The 27114-nt window shown below is 38.4% G+C and overlaps 1 protein-coding gene across 4 annotated transcripts in view; it reads left to right on the top strand.

Moving 5' to 3' along the window:
* LOC130076408 (DNA-binding protein SATB1) overlaps positions 1 to 27114 on the top strand; it is a 67117-nt gene that overhangs the window by 23392 nt on the left and 16611 nt on the right. For 3 of the 4 annotated variants that reach the window (XM_056241486.1, XM_056241483.1, XM_056241485.1), the window contains exons 6-11: positions 11 to 122; positions 2286 to 2363; positions 6006 to 6460; positions 11572 to 11784; positions 15923 to 15994; positions 16573 to 16728. In XM_056241486.1, the coding sequence (XP_056097461.1) occupies positions 11 to 122; positions 2286 to 2363; positions 6006 to 6460; positions 11572 to 11784; positions 15923 to 15994; positions 16573 to 16728 (1086 nt within the window). The remainder of the gene's footprint in view (positions 1 to 10; positions 123 to 2285; positions 2364 to 6005; positions 6461 to 11571; positions 11785 to 15922; positions 15995 to 16572; positions 16729 to 27114) is intronic. The other variant, XM_056241487.1, reaches the window with a different exon arrangement.

Consider the following 27114-nt stretch of genomic DNA (forward strand, 5'->3'; position numbering starts at 1 on the left):
TGTCTTGCAGAGTATGATTTCTTCAATTGTTAACAGCACTTACTATGCAAATGTGTCTGCGGCGAAGTGTCAAGAATTCGGACGCTGGTATAAACACTTCAAGAAGACAAAAGACATGATAGGTAAGCAGAACACTTAAGACTTGTCAAAATCACATCAGGCTGAAAAAAACTGTTTAAATCGGTCTGTGTGTCTGTCTATCTGTCTTTACCTGTGTGTCTGTCTATCTCTCTCTACCTGTCTGTCTCTATATGTGTCTGTCTGTCTGTCTGTCTCTACCTGTCTGTCTGTCTCTATCTGTGTCTGTCTGTCTGTCTATCTGTGTGTCTGTCTATCTGTGTCTGTCTATCTGACTCTACCTGTCTGTCTGTCTCTATCTGTGTGTCTGTCTGTCTCTATCTGTGTGTCTGTCTGTCTCTATCTGTGTCTGTCTATCTGTCTCTACCTGTCTCTCTGTCTCTATCTGTCTGTCTATCTGTCTCTATCTGTGTGTCTGTCTGTCTCTATCTGTGTCTGTCTATCTGTCTGTCTCTATCTGTGTGTCTATCTGTCTGTCTCTATCTGTGTCTGTCTATCTGTCTGTCTCTATCTGTGTGTCTAGCTGTCTGTCTCTATCTGTGTCTGTCTATCTGTCTGTCTCTATCTGTGTGTCTATCTGTGTCTGTCTGTCTCTTTCTGTCTGTTTCTTTCTGTCTATCTGTCTGTCTCTATCTGTCTGTCTATCTGTCTCTATCTGTGTCTGTCTATCTGTGTTTCTGTCTGTCTCTATCTGTGTGTGTCTGTCTGTCTCTATCTGTGTGTGTCTGTCTGTCTCTATCTGTGTCTGTCTATCTGTCTGTCTGTCTGTCTGTCTATCTGTCTGTCTCTATCTGTGTCTGTCTATCTGTCTGTCTGTCTGTCTATCTCTCTGTCTCTATCTGTGCGTCTGTCTGTCTCTATCTGTGTGTCTATCTGTCTGTCTGTCTGTCTGTCTATCTGTCTGTCTCTATCTGTGTCTGTCTATCTGTCTGTCTGTCTGTCTATCTCTCTGTCTCTATCTGTGCGTCTGTCTGTCTCTATCTGTGTGTCTATCTGTCTGTCTGTCTGTCTGTCTATCTGTCTGTCTCTATCTGTGTCTCTTTCTGTCTATCTGTCTCTATCTGTGTGTGTGTCTGTCTGTCTCTATCTGTGTCTGTCTATCTGTCTCTATCTGTGTGTGTGTCTGTCTGTCTCTATCTGTGTCTGTCTATCTGTCTCTATCTGTGTGTGTGTCTGTCTGTCTCTATCTGTGTCTGTCTATCTGTCTCTATCTGTGTGTGTGTCTGTCTGTCTCTATCTGTGTCTGTCTATCTGTGTCTGTCTATCTGTCTCTACCTCTCTCTGTCTCTATCTGTGTCTGTCTATCTGTCTCTATCTGTCTGTCTGTCTATCTGTCTCTATCTGTGTCTGTCTATCTGTGTCTGTCTATCTGTCTCTACCTCTCTCTGTCTCTATCTGTGTGTGTGTCTGTCTGTCTCTATCTGTGTCTGTCTATCTGTGTGTGTCTGTCTGTCTCTATCTGTGTCTGTCTATCTGTCTCTACCTCTCTCTGTCTCTATCTGTGTGTCTGTCTATCTGTCTCTACCTCTCTCTGTCTCTATCTGTGCGTCTGTCTATCTGTCTGTCTCTATCTGTGTGTGTGTGTCTGTCTGTCTCTATCTGTGTGTGTGTCTGTCTGTCTCTATCTGTGTCTCTCTCTCTGTCTCTATCTGTCTGTCTATCTGTCTGTCTCTATCTCTGCGTCTGTCTGTCTCTATCTGTCTGTCTGTCTCTTTCTGTCCGTCTGTCTCTTTCTGTCCGTCTGTCTCTTTCTGTCTGTCTGTCTCTTTCTGTCTTTCTATCTGTCTGTCATTATATCTGTCTATCTCTCGGTCTCTCTCTATCTGTCTCTCTGGTTTTAATATACCTCATCTGCTTATGTTCTTTAGATTCAGTTCAAATGCAAATCTAACAAAAATCATGTTTAAAAAAAAAAAAAAAAATCTTTCTGTGTCTCCATAATTTAATATTTGCCATGCACATTATAGAGCACTTAATACATGTGATTTTTATCTTTTCAAGTGTTCAAACACGCACCTGTCGATCAGGTTGTTATACTCTTGACATCTGCCTGTTGTTTCCTGCTCACACGTTCACTTTTACCCCCACTAACTCTCTCTCTCTCTCTCTCTCTCTCTCTCTCTCTCTCTCTCTCTCTCTCTCTCTCTCTCTCTCTCTCTCTCTCTCTCTCTCTCTCTACACCTGTGAATGTGTGTTCATCCGCGCAGTCGTGCGCCAGCCCTCTCAGCTGGAGGGTTATCTGGGGACGTGTGTCCTCCACGACAGTCCACGTGCCACCACGTTAGGTAGGTCACGTGACGCACCGCAACGATATTACACATGTGCTCGAGTCCCGATGGCGGGAACACTAACTGCGTTAAAGAGCCGCGTGAGTGCGGCAATCAGACCACGCCGGCTGCCACTGCAATATTATATGCATTTATAAATTGTTTTCTTTTGTTGTGGCACTAAATGTCTGCCAAATCGAATGTATTTGTCTAGCGTATTTAACAATACACATTGTTTCAAAGCAGCTTTACAGAAAATCATGATGTTAATATTTATAATATCTTCATATCTTAAGTCACATTTAGTATAATATAGGTACATTTTGCTATGATACAAGCAATTTGCTATACAGTATATTTCACCCTTTTTGAGTACCGGTATACAGATAAAATTGGATGTATATATACGACTTCATATTGAGCTGAGTGGTGATAATAGAGCTGGGTGGTAATATAGTTTACATTTTGCAACGATATAAACAGTCATGCATTTGCTATAATTTTCACTTTGCATAACCTTTAATGCATTTCTGTGCGATAATATAGTTTACATTTGTCAACAAATCGCGCAGTTGATATTTGCTATATAGTGTGTATACCACTTTAAGTGAGTGTACTGTATGAATCCGGGTGAGGCTGGATATACTTATTTTGCAATTGCCAGATGCCTCTAACATTTAATTTTTTGGTTTCGTTTTGCTTACTGCGACGAGAAATGTATCCGTCCACACTGAAAGCAAACATGCTTCTCGACGCACAGCCAATCAGAGCATACTTGATGTTTCGTATATAGTGGGATTTTGGACCAATGAGATTATTATGGGCGGGGCTTGGAATGCATGATGCTACGGTACATTTACATGTATGCATTTCTTCGATTTAGTTCTTGTCTTGATCTTGGTTTACAGCTACAATTGAATGCAATTTTGCAGCATTAATGCTGTTATTTTCCTGTTTATTACTGTGAAGCTGCTTTGCATTGTAAAAGGCGCTACATACATAAACGTGGCTTGCGATTTGCATTGCATTCAAGTTATACATTTATTCAGTTCATGCATTCCCTGGGAATCAGACCCATGACTCACCGTATTTTTTTATTTACACTTCAGGAATGCAAAGCTACGGCATAGTTACGCCAAGGTCGAACACTGCTAATGATAAAACGCACGTCTTGAATGCACTGCGACTGTAACCGGGTTGAGCGCGTCCCACCATGCATCGCTTCACAAGCGGTCAGTGGTCAGCCGATCCCGCAGGATCTTTGGGAGTGTGTCGAGGCGTCTCTAGCGCAGCAGCGTTCCCATTCAGACCCAGCCGAGACGTGGGGTTTTCCCTCCCTCCCCTCAGCACACATTCTCTCTCCCATTGTGCTCCTAATCCCAGCCGGCTTTGTGGTGAATTCCACAGGAGGGACTCCGGTGCTCAGTCTGGCCCTGCGAACGCTTTCTTCCAACCTTTTCAATTTGCGTGGAAAAGTGTGTGCCCCCCAGCAGTTTTCAACAGCAAAAAAACATAACTGAGAGGCATACCGTAACATCAGAGCACAGGAACGAGGGGGATTATGGGAGAGCTTTGATTATTACCCGATTTTTGTTTTGTTTTGTTTGTTTGTTTTTTTTTTTTTTTTCCTTCTCACTTTCTGCGGATATTGAAAAGAACAGCCGCGGCTTTGTGCTCGCTGTCAGTTAAGACACATGTTTGCGTCCTTGTGCTTATTGTGCGTATCTCTGGAGAGTTTCCATGCGCTTAATCTGGTTTTTATCTTCCTGTTGAAATATTTATGTTTTGCTATGCTTTTTTTGCGCTCCATAAAATCCGTAAGATTGTGATGTAGTTGTTAGTAGGTGACGGGCGTTGCGTTTCTCATTTTCTTTAAACTAATCTCTATCAGCTGACTTAATATATAATATTTATGTAAAGCACTTTGAACTGCATTTTACGCCTGAAATGTGCTATATAAATAAAGTTTATTATTATTACCGGTTGCAGAAAGGTATAACACTTCAGTCCTTTGACGGTTTTTAAAAATATTTTCTCACCTTTATGCCGTTTCCAAATCTGTAAGATGTTAATTTATCCGTGTAAAATATAAAAGTCGAAATTACTAAATCTACACGCAGCTCTTTTTAGTACAACATCTCCGAAAAGCTTTAGAAATGGACAAATAAGCACACTAAAAGTAGAAAAGATGGGTTTTGGAATGGGATGATTATTTCTTTAAATTCATAGACATTTTAATTTTCCGATTTTGCAGCTTGTCACGCAAAACTTTTGATTAAAAGAATCAGACAACATCTGATGGCATGGACCGCATCTAACAGTCGGCTGTTTATAAGGCCGTGCTCTGGGCTTCCAGTGTAACACGCTCCGGTTATATTTAGACTTTCCCAAAATTTCATATTAGCCAGCTTGTGTACCTTGTTTTAGAATTAAGAGCATAAAGGACGATTCAAGTGTGTGTCTCTCTGGCTCGGTCCATGTGAAGACATGTCCTGCTTTCGCAGAGTGCCCACACTGGCTTGTTGTTATTGCTCACATGATTTGGCCATGGAGATTATAAACTAATTTCTAGTGCTGCCAATTTATGCAGATACAGGTCACACACTGTGGCCCATTATATCAGAGAGGTTGCACTGGGTTACTGTAGTAATGGCAGGCTGGGACGGGTTTGATTAGGATCGTTTAGTTTGAAACTGTTTGCTTTTTGACTTCAGGTCATGTCTAGCTCATTAGAAAAGTGTTTACTACTTGATATTGATTAATATTGTGTTCGGCATTGGGTAGTGATAGAACAATGAATCACTTATTTTGAAAATATCAGCATGCTCAGTTGTCCATTTAGGTGATATGTCCTATGTTTTTCTATTTTTAAATATTTTTCATTTAGTGTGCAGTTAGGGCAAAAGTATAAATACTTGGTGTTGATACTACAAAAAACTCATTTTTATGATAATATAATAACATTTTTAATTGAAGTATCTATGTAAACAGTCTTAAGTGAAAACAGGCAGGTTAAAAAAAATCAGATTTGGTTCAGAATAGACCTGCCGCTGTCTATTTTGTTGTTGATATGAATCAAACGACATCATATTGATAAGAAAATGAGAAAAGCACTTACCGTGCTCTCTATTAATGACTGTTTACATGGATGATAACTTGAAAAAAATATTTACTTAATGGAAAAAGGCTTTCACTACATGCCACTAATTTAATTTGTTCATGTTTATATTAATATGTAATTTTTTTTAAATGAAGAAGCAAGTTCAGTAGCTTGGAAATTTTAAAGTTTCGCTGTTATTAGGATCAATTACTGAAATATTGTTATTGTGCATGTGTGCATGCGTGTGTGTGTGTGTGTGTATATATATATATATATAATATACAGTAGTCAACATTTGAAGTGGATCAAAACCTTTCACAGTTATACATGAATTTTGAACAATACCTGTTCTTGTCTAAGGCCAACTTTGAACTTTTTGATCCACTTCAAATGTTGACGTGTGTGTGTGTATATATATATACATGCATGCATGCATGCTTACACACAAATCTAATTTAACTTGAATCTTTAACTTTCAATTATCTCGTCAATAGTTGTCAGTTAAAGCATTCTGAACCCTGTGCATTGACACGCGTCCTCTTCTTTGTGTCCACCTTCAGCTGAGATGGACGGCCTGTCGGATCTTTCTCCCCCTGGAACGAACCACCTGAGCTTCAGTCAGCAGCCCATCCCGGGCAGCACAGCGGAGCAGCCCCCGTCCCCGGTGCCCCTGTCCCACAGCGCCCAGGCCCCCGCTCGAGCCCAGCTCCCCGGCCTGCACCCCGGCCTGGTGTCCACTCCCATCAGTCCTCAGCTGGTCAGTCAGCAGATGGTCATGGCTCAGATCCTCAACCAGCAGTACGCCGTCAACCGTCTCCTGGCCCAGCAGTCCCTGAGTCAGCAGTACCTCAACCACCCGCCGGTCAACCGCGCGCTCAACAAACCGCTGGACGGCGGCGGCGTGTCCTCCAACTCCGAGGTGTCCGTCGAGATCTACCAGTGGGTGAGAGACGAGCTGAAGAGGGCCGGCATCTCCCAGGCCGTGTTCGCACGCGTCGCCTTCAACAGGACGCAGGTACACATCTATATGTGACGTTATAAAAGCCAATTTTGAAAGAAAAGATAAACGTTCTACATGGGTTGAAGTTGTTGGTCTTATCCTCTCACATGCGCTCCAAAAAATACATAGGAAGCATTTTAATGCATCAGGGTGTTCTTCTGATGAAACAATTATTCCAGAAGGATTGCAGTGTTATGCTGCCCTCTAAGATGGAGACCATAATGCATTGTGACAAGCAAAGTTTAACTAAAGATGTCCTGTTTTATCCAGTATGTGGATAAACTAATGACAGAAATCCTGTCTGGCACCCCAGCATATATATATATATATATATATATAAAAAAAAAAGATTATGGGAAAATGTGTTTGTTAAATTGTGTTATGTATTTAGATTAAATTTAGGGAAAAAAAAGATATTTGGGTATTTTGTCTTTCTGCGATTTTATTGCGATATGACGAAAATTCAGGGAAAGTCACCAGATGATTTAAATGGCGCAATTTGGAAAGAATTGAGAATTGGAAAGTAATCTTTCTAGAATACATAGCAAATTAAAATTATGTGAAAAAAAATACTTTTTTATATATATATATATATATATATATATAAATATATATAAAAGAATTATAAAAAAAAAAATATATATATAATAATAAAAATTATTTTTGTGTGAATATTACTTTAAAAATATGTAATACTATTGCTACGATAAAATGAAAATGTAGTGTTTAATAAACAATTTTTTTTAAATCTACAGCTAATATTTACATTTTCCAACATTTTCCAACATTAAACCATTGAGCGTTTTTTTTGGTGGCAAACCGCAGTGAGGCCTTAAAGTTGCTGCTTTGTTGCCAACAGGTTTATAAACTTTTCTCGAATCAAATGTGGTGAAATGGTGCATTTTGCATCTGCAAATGGACGATATAAGCGACTCAAACTCACAGAAAACACCAGATCATGAGCTGCATGTGTGTAAATAAACACAGCTTCGCTCTGAAACACGCAGCCCATTTATTTATTTCATTGAATCGCAGCCTGTAGGAAGTGATGAGATATCGGATTTTCAACTTTATTTTGATATTTCGAATATCTCCTCCGGACATCACTTATGGTCACTACTAGAGCGTTCCAGATGTGTGTTATATCAGTTAGGATGCCGTCTATGTTGGCAGTATCCAGGAAGACAGCTCAGGTTTTGGAACGGAGCCATTAAGTATGCTGTTTTTGTAGATGCCTGTCAAATTATTTTGTTGATGATTATAAATGCTGAATCATATCGCCAGCCCCATACATCAGCTGTGACATGTTGGTGTGAAGCTTGCCACTACACGCTCTGAACATCATTAAAATGCACCAGGCCTCGCTAATATAGTGACAGCAGAGCGCTGATAGTTCGATGGTTTATCTTCTTTTGTTTTGGGATCAACACAAAGAGAACAATCGTCCAGGAAATGAGGGGTTATCAGGACAAAGAGCGAGCGAGCGCTTTTCTCTCACCTCATCTTTCAATCAAAAACTTTACTAACCATCAGCTTCCTGGAGTCGTGACTTCTGGTTTGCACGCCGGGGGTTTTGACCTTGTTTTTCGTCATTGCACGTAATCTGTTGACAGCGCTGAGCTGGGACAGGACACTTATTAGCGGTGTTAGCATCACTATTATTATTGCTCTTACAAATTATTGCATTTTCCAGTCAAAACCTCATTCCTCATTGTTTGTGGTACGTTATTGTGCGTGAGATATACCTCAAATTGCACAGTTTGAATCAATGGTTTCTCAACAGGCAAGAACTATAAAATATTTGGATGCAGAAAAGACTGTCATAAATTTTTATTTATTTATTTTTACTGACGCAAGGCAAAGTAACCGCAGATTTATGGCTGATCATTATTTGAGTCTACTTCTAGGAGTGGAAGTCATTTAAAGGCACACTGTGGAACTTTTAAACCTTTATAATATATTACCAAAACCCATTGAGATGGTACATCGACTTACAATAGGTTGAATGACACGTCTGCCGAAGCCTGAAGGTGTCTGTCTCGCTTTTCCTAGCACTATGTAACTTCGGGTTTCGGGTAGGAACCCGAGCACAAAAAGAACTACAAAATTCGACCGCTTTACGGCATACGTCACTTCCCCCACCACCCACAACTTCCTCAGATTCTAATGTGAGAGCTCAACTCGCGTTTGATTGCCGGCGTCTGTATGTTGTCGTCATGGCTGAATCAACAGCTACTCGGAAGAAAGCGAAGAAAGCTAAGATTTTGTCAGAGGAGACAAAAAAAGTTTAAAATAAACATCGGCATAAAAGTGTATATATAATGTAATATTTACTGCGAATTTGTGTAACAAAACTGATATAAGTCACAACATACTGCCGTATACAAATGTAAATGTAAATGTTTTTTTTCCTTTCAGCTCATATATGTTTGTATTTGTGTAAAAGGAAAAACAAACTGAAGACTACAAATAACGGAAATATGTAGTGAGTTATATCAGTTTTGTTACACGATTTCCCGACTACTCGATTTCATCTCCAACCCATTGCAAAGAGATCCTGAAGACGTTAATTGTTTGCTTCAGGTGTGTTTGATTAGGGTTGGAGATGAACTGTGCAGGACAGACGATCGGCAGGAGCAGGATTGGGCAACCCTTGTCAATGCGCCTTACCTGATCAGACATTGTTTTCTGCGTATGCTACTTTTATTCAATTTGTTTTCTTTATAGGATTTATAGTATTAATCTTATATTTATATTATTATTTTGGTCAGTAGTGAATTGATTAACTTTCTCCAACATACAAATCAAATGCCGTCTGCACACACATAAAGACACGGGAGGTTGACCGGTTGACTTTTGCGACAATGCTGCGGCGCTTGTGGCCTCTAGGGGCACTAGACGTGAAAATTGCAGGTCGAGCGCACCCTAGTGGCCAAAAATTCCACAGTGTGCCTTTAAAGATATTATATTAATATCTGACTCGTATGTTAATTTGACAGTTAACATTCCCTGCTGATTATACATTTTTGGGTCTGTAAGGTTCGTTAATGTTTAAAAATTCTTCTGGCTGAATGTTTTTTATCATAAAAATAGTAAAAACAGTAATATTGTGAATTAGTGCAATTTAAAATAGCTGTTTTTCTATTGTAATATATTTTAAAACAACGTCATTATTGATTTTGAAAACGGATGTTTCTTAATATTTTTGTGGAACCGTGATACTTTTAAAAAAAATTAATTGATGAATATAAAGTTAAAAAAGATGAATGGAAAGTTCAAACAAACAGCTTTTTTTTTTTATTAAATCTTTCGAATCTCTTCTGTAATATTATAAACACTGTCACTTTTGATTAATTGAATGCATCCATGCTGAATAAAAGTATTAATTTATTAAAAAATAAAAATGTATCAAATTAAATTAAATAAAACCATCTATTGTGCAATTATAGCTCAGAATGAGTTTGGATTTAAGTTAAATAAATCAAGTGTCACCCAAAATATTAATGTACAAACTTTAACTGAAAGCATTTCTGTGCGGTTTGAACACAGTATCTGAATGGCATTTCGAGGTAAAATACTCGCGATGTATCAATACTTGAAACCACCCAGAACATCCTATCAAATACTGGGAAAGTTATCAGACGAAAGCGGTTTTGCACTAGTTGTTATTAGTAAAATCCCACTCCTTAATTCTAACCGAAAGCCTTGACAACTGTCTGCCATCATCAGGTGAGACAAAGCGAGCCGTCCCTGGACGAGTGCCAGAAGTGTGTGTGTGTGTGTGTGTGTGTGTGAGACTGATGTGGAGACAGAGGGAAGATAATAGATAACGTCTCGTGACGTTCTGCATTAAACCTGCGACGACTTTGACGTCGCGTTCGAGCGATTGGCATCTATAGGAATCAGCGGCTGCGTCTTGACGGCCCTGTTTGCACAAATTGGTATTTAGTTGCGCTGTGAAGAATTTGAAACATGCATTTTCTTTTGTTTCCACAGAGCTCTTAAATATTTATTTGACATTCTTCTCTGCATGTGAACGAGGGCTGCTTGTGGCGGCATGTCAGGGCGGCGTCTCAGACTCAGTGTTTATGCGGGTTTGGTGGCTCTTCTTAGAGATTATGGGGTTTTAATAACACTTTGATTGTGGTTGATTGTAATCGAACCTACGCTTAGTGTTACTGACCAATCCTAACCGTTGCAAAAGTCCACTACTGCTCACCAAGGCTGCATTTATTTGATCAAAAATACAGTAAAATTCTGAAATATTATTAGAATTTAAAATAGCTGTTTTCTATGTGAATATATAGTAAAGTGTAATTTATTCCTGTGATCAAAGCTGGATTTTCAGCATCAGTACTCCAGTCTTCAGTGTCACATGATTCTAATATGATGATTTGATGCTCAAGAAATATTAATGATTATCTGTTATCTGTTTTTTTTTTCAGGATTATTTGAATCGGGTGAACAGCATTATTTAATATAGAAACTTTTGTAACATTATAAATGTCTTTGCTGTCACTTCTGATCAATTTAATGCGGTATAAAAGTGTTCATTAATACAATTAAATTACATTTCTCTTTTGTTAGTGGCTTTGAATTAAAGCATCTACTGAATGCACAAATGCATTTATATATATATATATACATTTAATGAATGGTAGGGTACGTTTTATAAAAGTCCTCTTGTGTTTGTAAATAGTAAGCAGAAATGATGTTGTAGAAACTTGCTTTCAAGTAAGGCTTTACTCTTTTCAGGGACTGTGAGAAGCGTTTCATTCGATTCTGATTTGCAATCTATGTAGTTTTAATCACATTACTGTAGAATTTAACTTCTCTGTAAAGAAAGGCTTTGTAATGTCACATTTAAGTCATAAACTCCATTAAATGATCAGCACTGCATGAGCATGTTTTACTGAAAAACACTTTTAATAGAAATCTCCAGTTCATTCCTAAGGGACGTTCAGTTGGTGGAGTGACTAAGGTGGGCGGAGCTTAGCGACGGGTCAATAGCTTTGTCACGTATGGAGTGGAGAGAGTGTTTTAATTGTTGCTCTTGTGCTGATTGCTCTTTTCTAAGAGGACAATGCATTTATTTCTGTCTCTTGTTTTTTGTCTGGTTCTTCTAGGGTCTTCTGTCAGAGATTCTCAGAAAAGAGGAAGACCCCAAGACTGCATCTCAGTCACTCCTGGTGAACCTGCGAGCGATGCAGAACTTCCTCCAGTTGCCGGAAGCGGAGCGAGACCGGATCTACCAGGATGAGAGAGAGCGCAGTCTGACCGCAGCCTCTGCTATGGGTCCCGCGCCGCTCATCAGCACCCCTCCCTTACGCCCCGTACAGGTAACACACTGAACACACTTCTCAGACAGGGATTCTCTTTGTGCAATTAAAACGGTGCATGCATTTTGCCTTTTGATGCATGTTTTTATTTTTGCCTTGTTTTCCAGTAAAAAAAAAAATATAAATATATATACTTCAAACAAGAAAAAACAATTAATTCAAGATATTATCTTACAGTTAAATGTATCTTGTTTTATGCATAAATCAAGCAGATTTACTGTAAATAGATTCTCTGAAAAAAAGCATAATTTTTATTAATTTTTTTCTTTGCAATTTTTCTTCTCAAGTAAATGTTGTTTTCCGATGGTTATTTTTACTGGAAGACAAAGCAAAAATTGTGGTCTTTTTTTTTATTTAATTTTTTAGTAAAAATATATTTGCATTCTTAAAACAAGATACATTGATTTGGATACAGTTTACTTAGCAAAATCTGTAAGAAAAAATATATCTTGAATTCTCTTCTTACTCAGTTGGCTATTGTTTTTCTTGTTCTATGAATAAATCATATTTACTGTTAATATATTCTGAGGCTTATTTAATTTTAATTTAATTAATTAATATATAATTATTTTTATTTTTGCTTGTTGCCATTTGTCTTCTGAAGTAAATGTTGTTTTAAGGTGGTTATTGTTACTAGAAGACAAAGCAAAATTACTGATTCATTAACAAGTGAATCATTCACAGTAAGACCATAAACGTGAATTAATAAAGTAAATGGGGTCATGTTGAGTTTAAATAGATTCTGTATTCTCGCTTATGTAAATGTATGTGGAACTGAACACCCAGACTCTAATGCTCACTGACTAACATAATGAATGATTAGCTCAGGTATGCTTTTCATCAGTCATCGTCAGAGTATTTGTTTTTCGCAGTCCTGAGGACCCCCACTAACTGCTGGAGAAATGACTTTAAAGCTGCTGTGGGTAGTTTTGACGTTGAAATACTCAAATGAAGAGAGTTTGAGAGTGTGCGACCAATGGAAGACAGGGGGAAACCTGTTTGGAAACGGTCATTATTTTTGCAGTTCTGTTTGGTGCTGCTATTGGCCTGGAAATGATGCACTGCAGCTTTAAATCAGTGTATTGTAGTAATCTATTGGTCAGGAGCTCACACATGACAGTAACCACAAGAACACCATTATAACCTCAAACCGAACTCTTTATCTGCACCAATGCATTTGCACCTAACTGCATGTCAGTCTCTTTTTTTAATAAATACAGAGTAAACAATGCAATTCCAGATTCTTTAGTGGTCAGCTATACTGCCCTATATTTGATTTGTTATTAATAGTGGTTAACAGCTGAAAATATTTGACATTTTATGTTTGCATATGTATATGCATTTAGCAGACGCTTTTATCAAAATCTTAAATGTGCCACACTTAAATGATGAGTATGGACTTGGTTATTGGTGAGTACCGAAACTAAAGTAGAGATGCATTGATGTACTGATAATTTTGACAAAATAATTTTAGATTTTATTCTTTTAGCAGATGCTTTTATCCAACTATTATATGCCGTCGCTGTCGTGCGGAAACCTTGTATCTCCAAAACCGCTACTATTCAGGAAATGGAAAAAACACTATTTATTTTAATAATTAAACACTGCGTTGTCAAAGTTGATATTGTGGCTTTATATATTGTCAGACACTTATATGAGTAGCATTTAACCAAATGGAGTTACAAGGTTTCAGATCATTTTGGATATTTGTGTTTTGTCTCATCATCTGAGGCAGTAAGTGCATAACGTTACGCTTTCATCGACTTACAGATTATAACGTTTATTGTAGCTTTGTGTGCGCTCAGTTTTTTCTGTCCTTTGGCCAAAATCTCATGTTAGTTAACAATACTGGCTATAACTCGACGACAAATGTTGGACTAAGACACTCTTTGCTCCTCAAATATGTAAAACATTAGCCTATATATATATATAAATATAGTGTTTCTTGAGTAAAACGCTGCACTTAAGCAGTTCTTTATTTATCATTGCATTGCAAACAAGCAGAGACGTGTGCACTTCATTCACGATAGAGGTGGGAGGAGCTATGAGGTTTGACTGACAGTTTGAGGAGCCAATGGAATTACAGGGTTTAGTCACAAGCTCTTTTTAATATTTTTCATTAGTTAAATATTTACAAAACCCACTGACAGACATAAAGGGTGACCAATAGTAATGATTTATGAAAAAAAACATTACGAAATAAGGAGATAAGAAAGCAACGAAATGCTACCCTTAAGTTATGAGTGTGCACTTTTTAGTTATTTGCGAGTACCATAACAAAAGTATCAGTACATAAATGCATATACTTTGGAGGAAACATTTTGACATTTTATGCATTTAGCAGATGCTTTTATCCAAATATTAAATAGCTACCCTTAAATTATGAGTATGCATTGTAAGTGTTTTTACAGTTATTGGTGTGTACCATCTACGAGATCTTTTGTGCACTAAGCGTTTCCGATCTCAAAGCTCTCCACGCAGGGCAGGGAAGGTATGCAGAACGCTCTCCTTCAAACGAAGTTGAGTGTGTCTCAGTGGATCGAACACAAAGCCTTCCTGTGTGTGATGGACTGAGGAGGGTCTTTTATACAGGAGAAAACTCCCGCACACACACACACACACACACACACACACACAGAATGTGTAAAGACCGAAATGTCATCAGTGCTCACTCAAGTGTGCACGCATTTGTGTGCGCTTGCGTGCATCATGTCCGTGTGTGTGTGTGTGCAAACCAGATGCTGCTTTCCTGTTCAGATCCCATTATCAGATGGTTCTGTAACCTGATTATTCAGCAACTGCGCCTGATTCGTCAGCCTTGTACAGCGCTCGGCAAAAGTCTCCATTATCTGATGATATTTGGACAAATTGGTGAAATTTTAAATGAAAGGGCATATCGATACACACATATAATGGCTGTGTTCCAATAGTGTGCTACATAGGCAGCATCCTAACCGAACCTCATTAGTAACTGATTAGAAACACAGTTTGGTGATGTTAGTATGTTGCGAAGATCTTGCTACTATAATAAGCATAATGCACATGTGAATGTTCATTTATTTAATACAATTAATTACATTACATCGGGTAACACTTTACAATAAGGTTCAACATTAGTTAATGTATTAACTAACATGAACTAACAATGAGCAATACATTTGCTACAGTATTTGTTAATGTTAGTTCACATGCATTAACTAATGCTGACAAATAGATTTTAATAATGCATTAGTAAATGTTGAAAACAATATGAATTAAATGTATTCATCAAAGTATTGTTACTTGCTACTAATGAACCTTATTGTAAAGTGTTACCGACTATTGTATTAGTACTTTTCCGTATTGAATTAATTTAATATTATAAATAGTACGCCTACCTATCTTGAACATGACGCCTTTTAGCTGAACATGCCATTGATCAGATAACGTTTTGCCCATCATTGGCTGTTTTGCATAAGAAATGAAGGATAGAGGGAAGTGTGTTGATGCAGGGCAGCTTGATGCTGACAGATATGAGTGAGATGTTTGCAGGATTGCTGTAAATCAGCAGGGTGGCACGTCTCGCAGCGCTGCAAGGCTTTTATGACGCCCATAAAAACAGATGTGAAGGTATGTTTCCCGCATACGTTAATGGATCGTCAGACATTGTGTGCAAGTTTGCGCACGCTCGTCCCTTTATAATTAGATATGGTCACAAAATAACTGAAGCTAGACACTGATGCTTCACATGTAAATGACTGCCTCTTCAGTTTGGAGGCCCTTCATATTTAAAAAAAAAAAAAGGAAAAGAAAAAAAAGTTCTAGAAATCTTTGCAAGCTGCAGAAATCATTTGTCACATGGTGTGCTACTGTGATATGAGTCTGATCTAGAGCAATCTAAGCATTCTGATGAAATGTTGCTGTGTGTGTGTGTGGGTTCGGTTCAAGTAGACTTTACTTACATTATAGCGACAAAATGTCCCCACAAAAATGGCAATATCCGAAATCCTTGTGTGGATATTTTTGGTCCCCCTGAGAAAAAACGCTTATAAATCATAAATGATATACAGTTTGTGCAGTTTAAAAATCATTGTTTATGGAAATTCCCCATAAAACATGGAAACCCAACGTGTGTGTGTGTGTGTGTGTGTCTTCACAGCCCAGAAGAGAGGAGTGTAATAATGTGAGACCAGAAGACTGGAATCCCAGAATTCCAGTGGGCATCTCTCCTGTGAGTGCACATATGGTACATTGTTTTTGAAAAAGTGAAGCATGATTTTGTCCTTGATTATAAACCTACATTTACAGTATGCGTGTATCTATTATCAACATATCAATTTGGATGCATTTAAAATAGGCATTTATAATGTAACAAAAGATTCTTTTTTTTTTAAATAAATGTTATTTTGAACATTCTGTTAATCAATGAATCCTAAAAAATACCATAAAAATATCATGATCGATGTTGAAAACAATTGTGCTGCTTCATAAGAGTTGAAAATTCAGCTTTGCATTACAGGAATAAATGACATTTTAAGATATATTAAAAAAGCAAGCAGTTATTTAAACGGTAATAATATTTCACAACACTCAATATTTTTGATCAAATAAATGCAGCCTTGCTGAGCAGAAAAAAACATGTGTATATATAAATATGCGTGTATGTATATAGGATATATTTATGTATTTATTGTTTTGTTAATGTAATTTGATATATATATAATAGTAGAATATATATCAAATTTTATTTTTATTTTTTTCTGCGTAATTTGATAGCTGGACTAAAAATGAAGTCTTTTTTTTCTCCAGGTCAAACCCAACCCTCTGACCTCTGAGTGGAATGGTAAATCCGAGAGTTGCGTGTTAAACATCAACTCCTCCATCTACGATGAGATCCAGCAGGAGATGAAGAGGGCCAAAGTGTCCCAGGCCATGTTCGCCAAGGTCGCCGCCTCCAAGAGCCAGGTAGAGCTCAAACCTCGCACACACACACACACTTTCACTAGCCCGTCATGCTTCAACCGCTCACCTGGTTGACAAAACATGTCAAACATTTTCTGTGTACAGTCTAAAGAAGGCCCAGATAGCAAGATAAAAGTGTAAAAGGAGAGCTTTGTTAAGCCTCGCACTCAGGTACCGCAGCGCCGTAATGACTTGCGCCGCTTTATTGTGGGTTTGCGAACAGCAGACAGTGTTGCAACATAAAACAAATGTGTTTATATAATTCAGCTGTGCAACGACCACACCGTTATCTCACATAGCGAACAGCCTTCTGCTGAATACAGGCCTCTGTGAGAGACATTACCGTCTGTTTTAGCCTATTAAAACTAATTAAAGAAACGCACGGCGAGCCCCATTATTAAAGGTTTCACATATCTATGTGCACACTTAAAGATTTTCACAATTACATCTGATGTGGGGGGAAAACGCGAATAAAAGCTCTAAATTATCTGGAAATATCAGCAGGTTTTTGCTGATTGCACTGATTATGGTGCCAGATACTTTTGTTTCACCAAATTACAGTTTGATGCACAAACCACTGTTTTTGTCGAAGGGAGTTCAAAGCCGAGAAGGGTGGAGGAGAGAAAAGACAAACCGGGGCATTTATTCCAGTAAGATTGTGGTATAAAGTGCTGGTTTGAGAGAAAAGAGCCCCCTCTCTGTGTCTCTCTCCAGCCCTGCCTGAGCCTGTGTGCTTCATTCATGGCTGGTGTGAATGTGAATTGAGCAGCAGATAAGAACTGTGCTAATTACGCAGCTGAGAAAGGGGCCTGGGAGAGCACTTATCTCCGGCTCCATCTCGTAATGTGCGCTCCCCGGGCAGCTGGTCCCCCTCCTTCCCGTTCCCAGCCCCCCCCCCATGGGGCCCACGGGGCCGACGGCTCAATGACCGGCCGGTGCCGAGTGCCGATGCCGAACGCGTCGGAATGATGCCGTGTGCGAGACGAGTGTGATGCCCGTCTCGGTGTCGTAATTAGCGCTGGGAAACTTGAAATTTGGGCGTGTCATTTAAAGAATCGTGGATTGGTCTTGGCCAGATAAAAAAAAAAAAAAAAAAAATGTTTTATGCTAATTGGGTCGATTTAGTGATCATTCTTCCTTGAAAATATGCAACTGGTTGAAACTACATTTCCCATCATTCTCTGTAGATGCACATAAATGCTAAAATGCACAGATAAAGTTAGGAGTGCAGTGACATGAAATGCAAAAAGTGCTGGCCTTTAATGTGCACTTTTATGCGACATAAGATTGTATTTAAAATGCATTGTTTATTTTGATTGAAGTCGAATTTATGATTTCTGAAATACGTTGGAGGACACACTTTAATTAGTTAGTGTCATTAACTCGCATTACCTAACAATGCTTTTGTTACAGTATTTATTAATCTTTGTTAACATTTAACAACTGCTCATTGTTAGTTCATGGTACAGGGTTGTATAACAGACGGAATTGCAGAATTCAGTTATAAAAATGGAATTTAGAGTTTAATGTGGAATGTCACGGAATTTTGAAAAATGGGTGAATAAATCAAAAGTAGGGCTGTAAACTTAATCAAATCTAGTGTCTGTGAATAGTAGACTAGTGTCTGTGAATATTAAAGCTTGAAAAGACGTATGCATGATCTGCATGTCTCAGTTGTGTCTACTACACTTATTTGGGGAAGAATAAAACAGGCCTTAATGTCAGCTCAGGTCCAGTAAATATGAACAAACACAACTTTTGATTTGAAATATCTATTAGTAAATGTTGAAATGAACAAATTAATAAAGTATTTTTCACTGTTAATTCGTGTTATCTATGGGTGTGTTCACACTCGGCGTGTGTTTGGTTGGATTAAAATCAACTCTGGTGCGATTGCTCTGTAAGTGCGGTTCGTTTGATTAAGTGTTGAACGCTGCCATCTGAACCCTGGTGCCACCAAACACACGGACCAAAGACATGTAAACGAAGCAAAAACAGGACATGATGTCAGAAGATGCGCCCCTAAAAAGGACAGATGGTCAAGCATACCTGATTTTTTTCTCGTCATAGTCAAGATGTTGCCCATCAAAGTTCAGTACCGGCGTCAGAACCGCGTCTCCTCACTGCAGATCTCCTTTTGCTCTACTTTGCCGCTGTTTTTGACTCCTTTACACATTTTACAATCTCTTCATGAGTTCTCACTCAGCTGGTCAAAATGCCATCATATGTAGCGACACGCACACAACGAGTGCTTTTAGTCCATAACACAGCATTGTTTTGGATGTTCGTAAGTTCTGTCGCCAAATATACATAATAAAAGCCAACCGATCAGGTTGTGAACGCATCCCTGTGCCTTTAAGGTTCGGTGTAAAATGACAATGTGAACGCTAAGCAGACCAGGACTAAATGTTTTTTTTCTTTGGTCCGCTAACCGAACTTCGAATCTGAAACATAGACGGAAAATAAAATATGGACGTAGTGTCGGTGATGTCACCCGTAGTGTTTCTAAAGAGCATTTTTGAGCCCAAAGTGGCCGTCATCATCTTGGCAGCGTCACTCCCAGATAAACGGAAATGGGTAGAGGCGGATTAGCTGAGGTGACGTGATGCTAGTAGTGACATCAGCGGCAATCCACCTGTCACTCAAGTGGCCACGCCCTTAATTATGCAGAACTTTAATGCTTAATATAATTTAAATGGATGAGTTATACAAAAATTCACCCCCCTCACAGTCGTCATGAAGGGCTAAATTAGCTATATAGACCAAAACCACTTTTTGCACCAGGCTGTAAACACATAATTTTCTGCTGTAAAGTTTTGGAGCCTGTCTCTAGTGGCCAGTCGATTAATTGCAGTTTAAGTCACACTTGGATTCAAGAGACCGGAAGGTATATATATAGTAGTAAACTATATTACGAATGGAATGGAACCGTATTGCAAAGTCTGACCACCAACTGTGTTTGTTTTGTTTGTTGGTCCTGGACGGCGTGTCCTGCGAGGCGTTGTGCCGTATGGTTATGGTTCTCTTGCGTGGCGGATTCATTCAGTGCAGGAATCCTCTGCCGAATCGGAGGTAGCTCTATCCGCAGCACACGCTAGAGATCTGGCACCGGATTCGGGTTTGGCTTCCGACGCCACGGGGCTCCAGAACCGGCCCAGATCTAACCTCCACGAGAGGTTTAAAAGCCGTAAACACTAGTTTGAGGGGGTTAAAGAGAACCGTCGCGCGTGTGTACCTGCTTACTCATGTAGCTGCGTGTACTGTGTGTGTGTGTGTGCTGTTTACTGGGGGATGGGCACTGGATCGGAGCCATGCCGTCCCCCTCTCTGGGCACACATCCATACAGGACGAGAGTGCCAGGCTTTATCTATTTGGTGGCACTTTCATATTCCGAGTAGCATTTCAATTAATTTCTCCTCCTGCACCACAGAAAAACCAGCGCTTTTGCAGCCTGTAGACTGGAAAAGAAAAGCATAAACTGTCCATTTGTGCGCTCGACGTTCAGTGCAGTGTTCGAGAAATCCTGATGTTTTGGAGGTGAATGCAAGCTTAGTGGTGAATGCTCCTCCTTTTCTTCTTCAGTGCTGGATAGTTTCACCCGGTTTGCTGTGCAAATGTCATTTTTATTCAAGGTATCATTCATATGGTGCATATTACGAAGTTAATGGAGCTCGGATCACAATCGCTTTTCTTGCATAATATAATGCATTTCTACAGTATTGTTGAAAAGTTGGTTCCGATTTATTTATTCAAATATACAGTAAAATTCTGAAATATTATTATAATTTATTATAGCTGTTTTCTATGTGAATATATTTTGAAATGTATTTTATTCCTGTGAAAATTCAGCATCATTACTCCAGTCTTCAGTGTCACATGACCCTTCAGAAATCACTCTAATATGATGATTTGATGCTCAAGAAACATTTATGATTATTATCAGTGTTGAAAACCGTTGTGCTGCTTCATATTTTTGTGGAAACTGATACATTTTTTCAGGATTATTTGATGAATGTAGAGTATTCATTAGTAACAGCATTCATTAGAAATATACATTTGATCAATTGAATTCTTGCTGAATAAAAGTAGTAATTTCTTGCAACAAAAAAAAAAAGGTACTGACTGTAAAATGGAGAAAGTTTATTCAAAATGATGAATACAAATATTTAACATATAATTTGGCATAACATGCATTGATGAATCATTCACAGTAAGACCAGGAACGAGTGCTACGTAAATGAGGGCAGTTTTGGTTTCATTCTGACTTTGAATACGTAGGTTTAGAGATCTGTTAAAATCCCTGACTATGAGCAATAGTAGTAGTGACGTATGACTTAGCAAACCCCACTAATACAGACATGACCGCGCTCAACTGGCATTCAGAGAGAATAGAGAGAAGAAGGGCATTATGGGAGTTGTGCTGACACCCTCTGATGGTGAATACAGTCGCGGCCCCTGTTGTCAGATGACAAGCCCTTCAGAACCCAGAGCCATTCCCTCAGAGTGACCTGTCTCTCTCTCTCTCTCTGTCTGCCTGGGTGTCTCTCGCTCTCTCTTTCTCTCTCTCTCTGTCTGCCTCGATGTCTCTCGCTCTCCTGGAAGAGGCTGTGGTAATTAGCAGGGCTCTAATGAGACAGAATGTCAGTGATCTGCCGCAGTACAGGGGGGCAGGCGATAGGCCGGTGTGTGTGTGTGTGTGTGTGTGTGTGTGTGAAGGGGGGTAGAGGAGGCTGTGCCATCTGTCACTGAGCGCCTGGCTCGCTGCTCTCGAGGGGGGCAACAGTGGGTCGCGAAAAAGAGAGAGAGAGATATTAAAATGTGCAGGATAGACCGTGTATATCAATACAAAATTGTAATTGTAATTTTAGCTGGTGGTTGCCCGATATATCGTCCGTTTGCAGATATCTGGCTATTTTGAGATCATAACCATGGCTTAACAGATTCGGTGTGTCCCCCTCATGCTATTTTCACTGCTTTGCCAACATAATAACCTCAGCATTTATTAAACATTCTAATGATAACATTTCGGGATTTAAAAAAAAGTTTTTGATTTAATATTGAGCCTTTATTAGCCATTTTATAATATATTTTTTATTTATTTAAAAAAAATTACACTTTTTAAAAAAGTAAAATATATAAACATACTGTAAGTAAATAAATAAATAAAACATTATAAAATGGCTAAATGTATATATATATATATATATATATATATATATATATATATATATATATATATATTTTACTTGTTAATTATTTTATTTATTTGATATTATCTTCCATTTCATTTCCTGGTTTAAAAAAAATCAGTTTTATACACTTGCATTATACATTTTAGCAGGATTTAATTGGCTACCATTAAATTCTATTTTGCATAAGTTTTTGTGTGTGTGTGTGTGTGTGTATATATATATATACATACATATAAATACACATACACATACACACACATACCTATACACATACATACATATACATACACATACATACACATACACATACACATACATATACACACACATACATACACACACACATACACATACACATACATACACACACATACACATACATATACATATACACGTACACACATACACATACACATACATATACACATACACATACATACACATACATACATACACATACATATACACACATACACATACATATACATACATACACATACACATACATATATACATACATACTTGTATTGGTCATCGGCTAACCTGCAGTCCGAATGACAACATCAGTCTTTCTCTTCCCGGAAAACGACAGACAATATTGATGACATCATCCTGCACTCAGGGGTGTTGTACAGGTTTTGTCTGGTGAATCGAGACTGAGACTTTTCCTGCAAATCATAGTTCAATGCTGTGATGTAAACTAAAGCATATGGAGCCTTTTCACATTTCAGGGGTTCATAGAATCGATATAGTCGTCATCAGTACAGTAGCTTCAGCTTCTATAGTGGTGAACTAAAAAAAGTTTTGTTTATTTATTTTACAGGAACTGGAAAACATTTTCTTTCCTGTTTTGCTCCGATAGCATTAAGACCAAATTCATGCTAGTGTTTTTATGACTTTCCAAAAGAGGGATATTAGCAGAAAGAGAGGGCAGATGTAAATGCATCAACTGCGTTTACTTTCATTAAGGCACGAGAACCCAAAGCCGGATGCAAATGAAATTACGCTCCTATAGGGAAGATCGGTCCTCCCTCTTCCTGTACCACCGGCCCCTATAATTTCACCGAGAATATATATTTTTCATTATCGTGCTTCATTTTGAAGAGTTGTTTGTTTACGGTTATGAATTCGCTGTCTCCCAGGGGCGTGTGTGTGAGGCAGATGGGCTTCGGAGAGCGGAAATAGGGCCATGACTGTTTATTAATTGATTTATTTATTTATCTGGCTGCCTGGTTATTAGGTTGCCTGGGAAACAGCTGCAGTTCCCCTGTATTATTAAAGACACAATATTCGTGAACCAGAGACCAGATGTCTGGGAAATTAATTTCGCGTCTGATTTATCGCAGCGCTCTCTTCCAAACGAACCTTTTTCCTTGTCGTTTAACGGATTGGGTTCTTGTTCCTGTTGCGGTGACCAGCGTCTTGTCTTTCTCTTGCTTGTTCTCCATCTGTTAGCTCTCTCTCTCTCTCTCTCTCTCTCTGCATGTAAGGTAGTGTTAGAGGTGGCCCGGTTTCTCTCGTTCTCCTCTGTCAGACCACACAGGGCTTGTTCTGAGGCCCATTCTCGCTAATCTGATCAGGCAGGCAAATACGCCGGGAAAAGCGGCTTTAATGATCCCCCTAATTACCTCAAGTCAATACCAACTGTATTATTAGACTCCGGGAAAATATTCCATTAGGGTCCCCCCCGTGGGACTCCCCGCACGTAGCGATGTCACGCGCCGCGCGCCCCCATGCTTGTAATTAATTTTATTTACACACGCAGGAATGCACAAGGTCGCACCTGCAGCCCGGAGCCGCCTCGCCCGGCCCCCGACTCGCCCGCTTAATCAGATCTGTCATAATTACCATTCTGCATGCTTCTGACACACGCTGAGAAATATTTCAATTTAACCGCAGCCAATGGCAGCGTCAGAAAGCCTTCGCCCACGGCGCACAGGGGCGGACCGGACCTGCTCTCGTTTCCCTGCTCTCCTCTCTCCCTTCTTGTGTTCTGCAACCTTCTGGACATGCATCGTCCCATATATGTCCATTTGTTGCTAATGGTCGAGCAGGTTTGGCACTTTCACTCACCCTTGTGACCATAATAGACATTGATGAGAGCAAGACCCCTCCAACAATTATAAATGGCCAAAATGTCCCACCATTTTTTGATATTTCTAATGCGCTTCATTACGCTCCGCTTTGTTTGATGTTAGGATGACAAAGTTTAAAAAGTTGTTGCTTGTTCTGTCTCGGCGGTCTAACAGTGCTCGTCAATGTCAAATGAGATGAGATGGCCAATCAGGTCAAAGAAGGCGGGGCTTGCTATAGTTTAAATAGTTAAAGAATGCGTGAATAATAGCGAAAGTAGCATATTTAATATTTGACAGCTGATTTACGATAGAAATGTTAAACGACTGACAGTGATTATCCAGCGACGCAAATTGCTTGACTTTTTTATTTATTTTATTTTTATGAAATTTTGACTTTTTGATTTGAAAACGTTTTGCGTTTTTGACATGCTCACATTCATTCTTATTTGTATGTGCAATATTTTCAACTATTTGCAAATAGTTACGTGTCACACTCCCACAATTAGACCTGGAGCTTCTTTTACCGTTCCGGTTTCTTTTTTCCTGTTAATACTTTAATTATTAAATTAATTATAGTTTGTAAAATTATGATAACAATTATCCATACAACTTGTGAACTCCATTTAATGTCTTCTAAAGTCATTTGATTATTTTAGAAAAATCATTTAATTTAAACGTATACATTGCTATAATTTCAGATATATCGCAGACTATAATATAGCCTATATATTACATTTTCTGTTTAACATGTTACAAATATTTAACGCAGCATCCATTTTTCCGTGGCATTCTTTGGCTATCTTTACAGTATACGATGGCTGTATCTGGGTTTCACTCCCCACAGCGGCCGATGATCTGTATGTAGGCCTATCCTATGATCAGCCAATCATTCATTCAAGGGCTTTTATACCATGTAAGCGCAATAAGAAGCAGAAGAGAACGCATTCACACACACCAAAAACCTGCGCTCAGAAAGGGTCTGGGAGTGTTTGTGATCGTGAGGTCAGCTCTTAAAGTGACAGCAGCCTAATAAACATACTACCGTTTTTCATTTAATTTTAATATCAAACAACAAAATACAAAGAGAAAATCACTCACTGCTCTCGACTGAATAACTTTTGCAGCTTTAATAAGGATCAATCTATTCATTTAATTTATAATTCTCTCTCTCTCTCTCTCTCTCTCTCTCTCTCTCTCTCTCTCTCTCTCTCTCTCTCTCTCTCTCTCTCTCTCTCTCTCTCTCTCTCTCTCTCTCTCTCTCTTTCTCTCTCTCTCTCTTTCTCTCTCTTATTTATATATATATATATGAAGAGTTTGGTTCCAAAACGCAATAAATCCATTTAGATTAATTTGAGTAAAAATGTGTTTTCTTTACCAAGAAAGTGGAAAGATGAAAACCACTATTTTCTGTTTCAAACTTTCACATAGCATTTCTAGGTCATAATAAAAAAATATAAAAAAATCCAGGTTTTGATTTTCAAAGATTTATTACAAAAACTTATTATTTTTTCCCCCAAAATACAATAAATCCATTTTTTTTTTAAAAATCAAAATGCAATTAATCCATTGAATCAATATAAAAGTTTTTTTTTTTTCATATTGAAACTGTTGAAAATACACAACAGCGTAAGTTTATTAGTATAATATTTTTATTAAGAACTGTAAAGAAGATTGAAAACATTTTTCCTCCTCCCGAGTGCCTCATCTTCTTAATCTCCTCACGTAAATGACTCGATTTCGATGCCTTACGTTTCTCACCCACCGCAGAAACAACCACAGGTTCATCAATGCCGTCAAAATTATTCATTTTTTTGTTTGTTTGTTGTTCGAAAAACACAAAATAGATAAGAAAAACTAGGAAGCCGGGTGTATCTAAGGCGCTGCCGTTACTGTTTACATTGCGTGGAATGGTGCGTTGTGATTGGTTGAGAGTGGAATGGTGCGTTGTGATTGGTTGAAAGCGGATATATCGCATTCTGCAGAGAAGGGAGACTGGCGTTTGTCGCGGTTTGGAAAGAAAGGGAGAAAACATGACAGAATAACACGGCGGATATCGCATTTTACTTAAAATTAAACATTGACTTTTCAATACCAACCAGATACAATACTGATTTTTGCAGTAACTAATTTTTTTTAAAATGCCGTTTTGAAACCAAACTCTTCATATATATAACACTGTTAAGTTGCTAACAGCTATAATTACTGGTTTTATCCTTAGAAATTGAGAAAAAAAAAAGATTTTAAGAGAGACATCGGTAGCAGTAATGGCATCAGTGTTACTGGCCTTCATTAGTAGGCTACTTAGTAAAACGATTAAATGTGAAATTATATATTGCAATATAAAATACAAAATGTAATGTTAGTGCTGGAAAATGTCTTTAAATCATATTTTTTTAATCAAATGACTACTTTTATCCACACACACATACATATATAGTGGCATTGTATTAAACTGGGTCGACCTCTATGACCCTCGATGATCCTGCGCTATATTTGACCAACGTAAAGCAATTGAAGTTCCTCTGACGCTTCAAAAGCTTGATATATTTTTGCTGTTTTAAAGCAAACTTGTACATTAATTAATTAAGAGTGCTGTTGGAGCTGACATGTACAATTTGCAGGTTTTATGCAGTTTTAATCTATAATTCAATAAGATCAGGCATGATTTATCTGCTTAATTACTCTCTGATATTAGCAATTAAACTCCAGCTTTGAATTAAATCTCAATCACACGCTTATAATTGATGGACTAGCGTTTTCTCATAGGTTGCTTGTGTGTCGAGGGCTCCTTCAGGCTCGCTGCTCTTTGTTTGAATTGATGCAATCAACCTGGGTCTGTTTTTGTGTGTTTGTTTGTTTGTTTTCAGGTTTCTTAAATGTTAACCTAGTTACGGGCCACCAGATTAGACAGGTCCTGCTTTTTCCTTGCAAATATTTCGTAGACAAAGTTATTGACATTGTATGAAGGTGTTTTCAGTGGTTTTTGGGTACAGTTGTTTGTCAGTTAAGCTTCGTCACATAGGAGGTTAGTATCAGAGAATGTTTGTATAATGCATCGTATAGATATTGATAATGTGCATTTTATATCTTTTCATAATTAATTGTAACCAAAGTTAACCCTC

The sequence above is a fragment of the Rhinichthys klamathensis genome, unplaced genomic scaffold, assembly GCF_029890125.1.
Source record: "Rhinichthys klamathensis goyatoka isolate OS25496 unplaced genomic scaffold, OSU_Roscu_1.1 h1tg000646l_1, whole genome shotgun sequence".
NCBI lineage: Eukaryota > Metazoa > Chordata > Actinopteri > Cypriniformes > Leuciscidae > Rhinichthys > Rhinichthys klamathensis.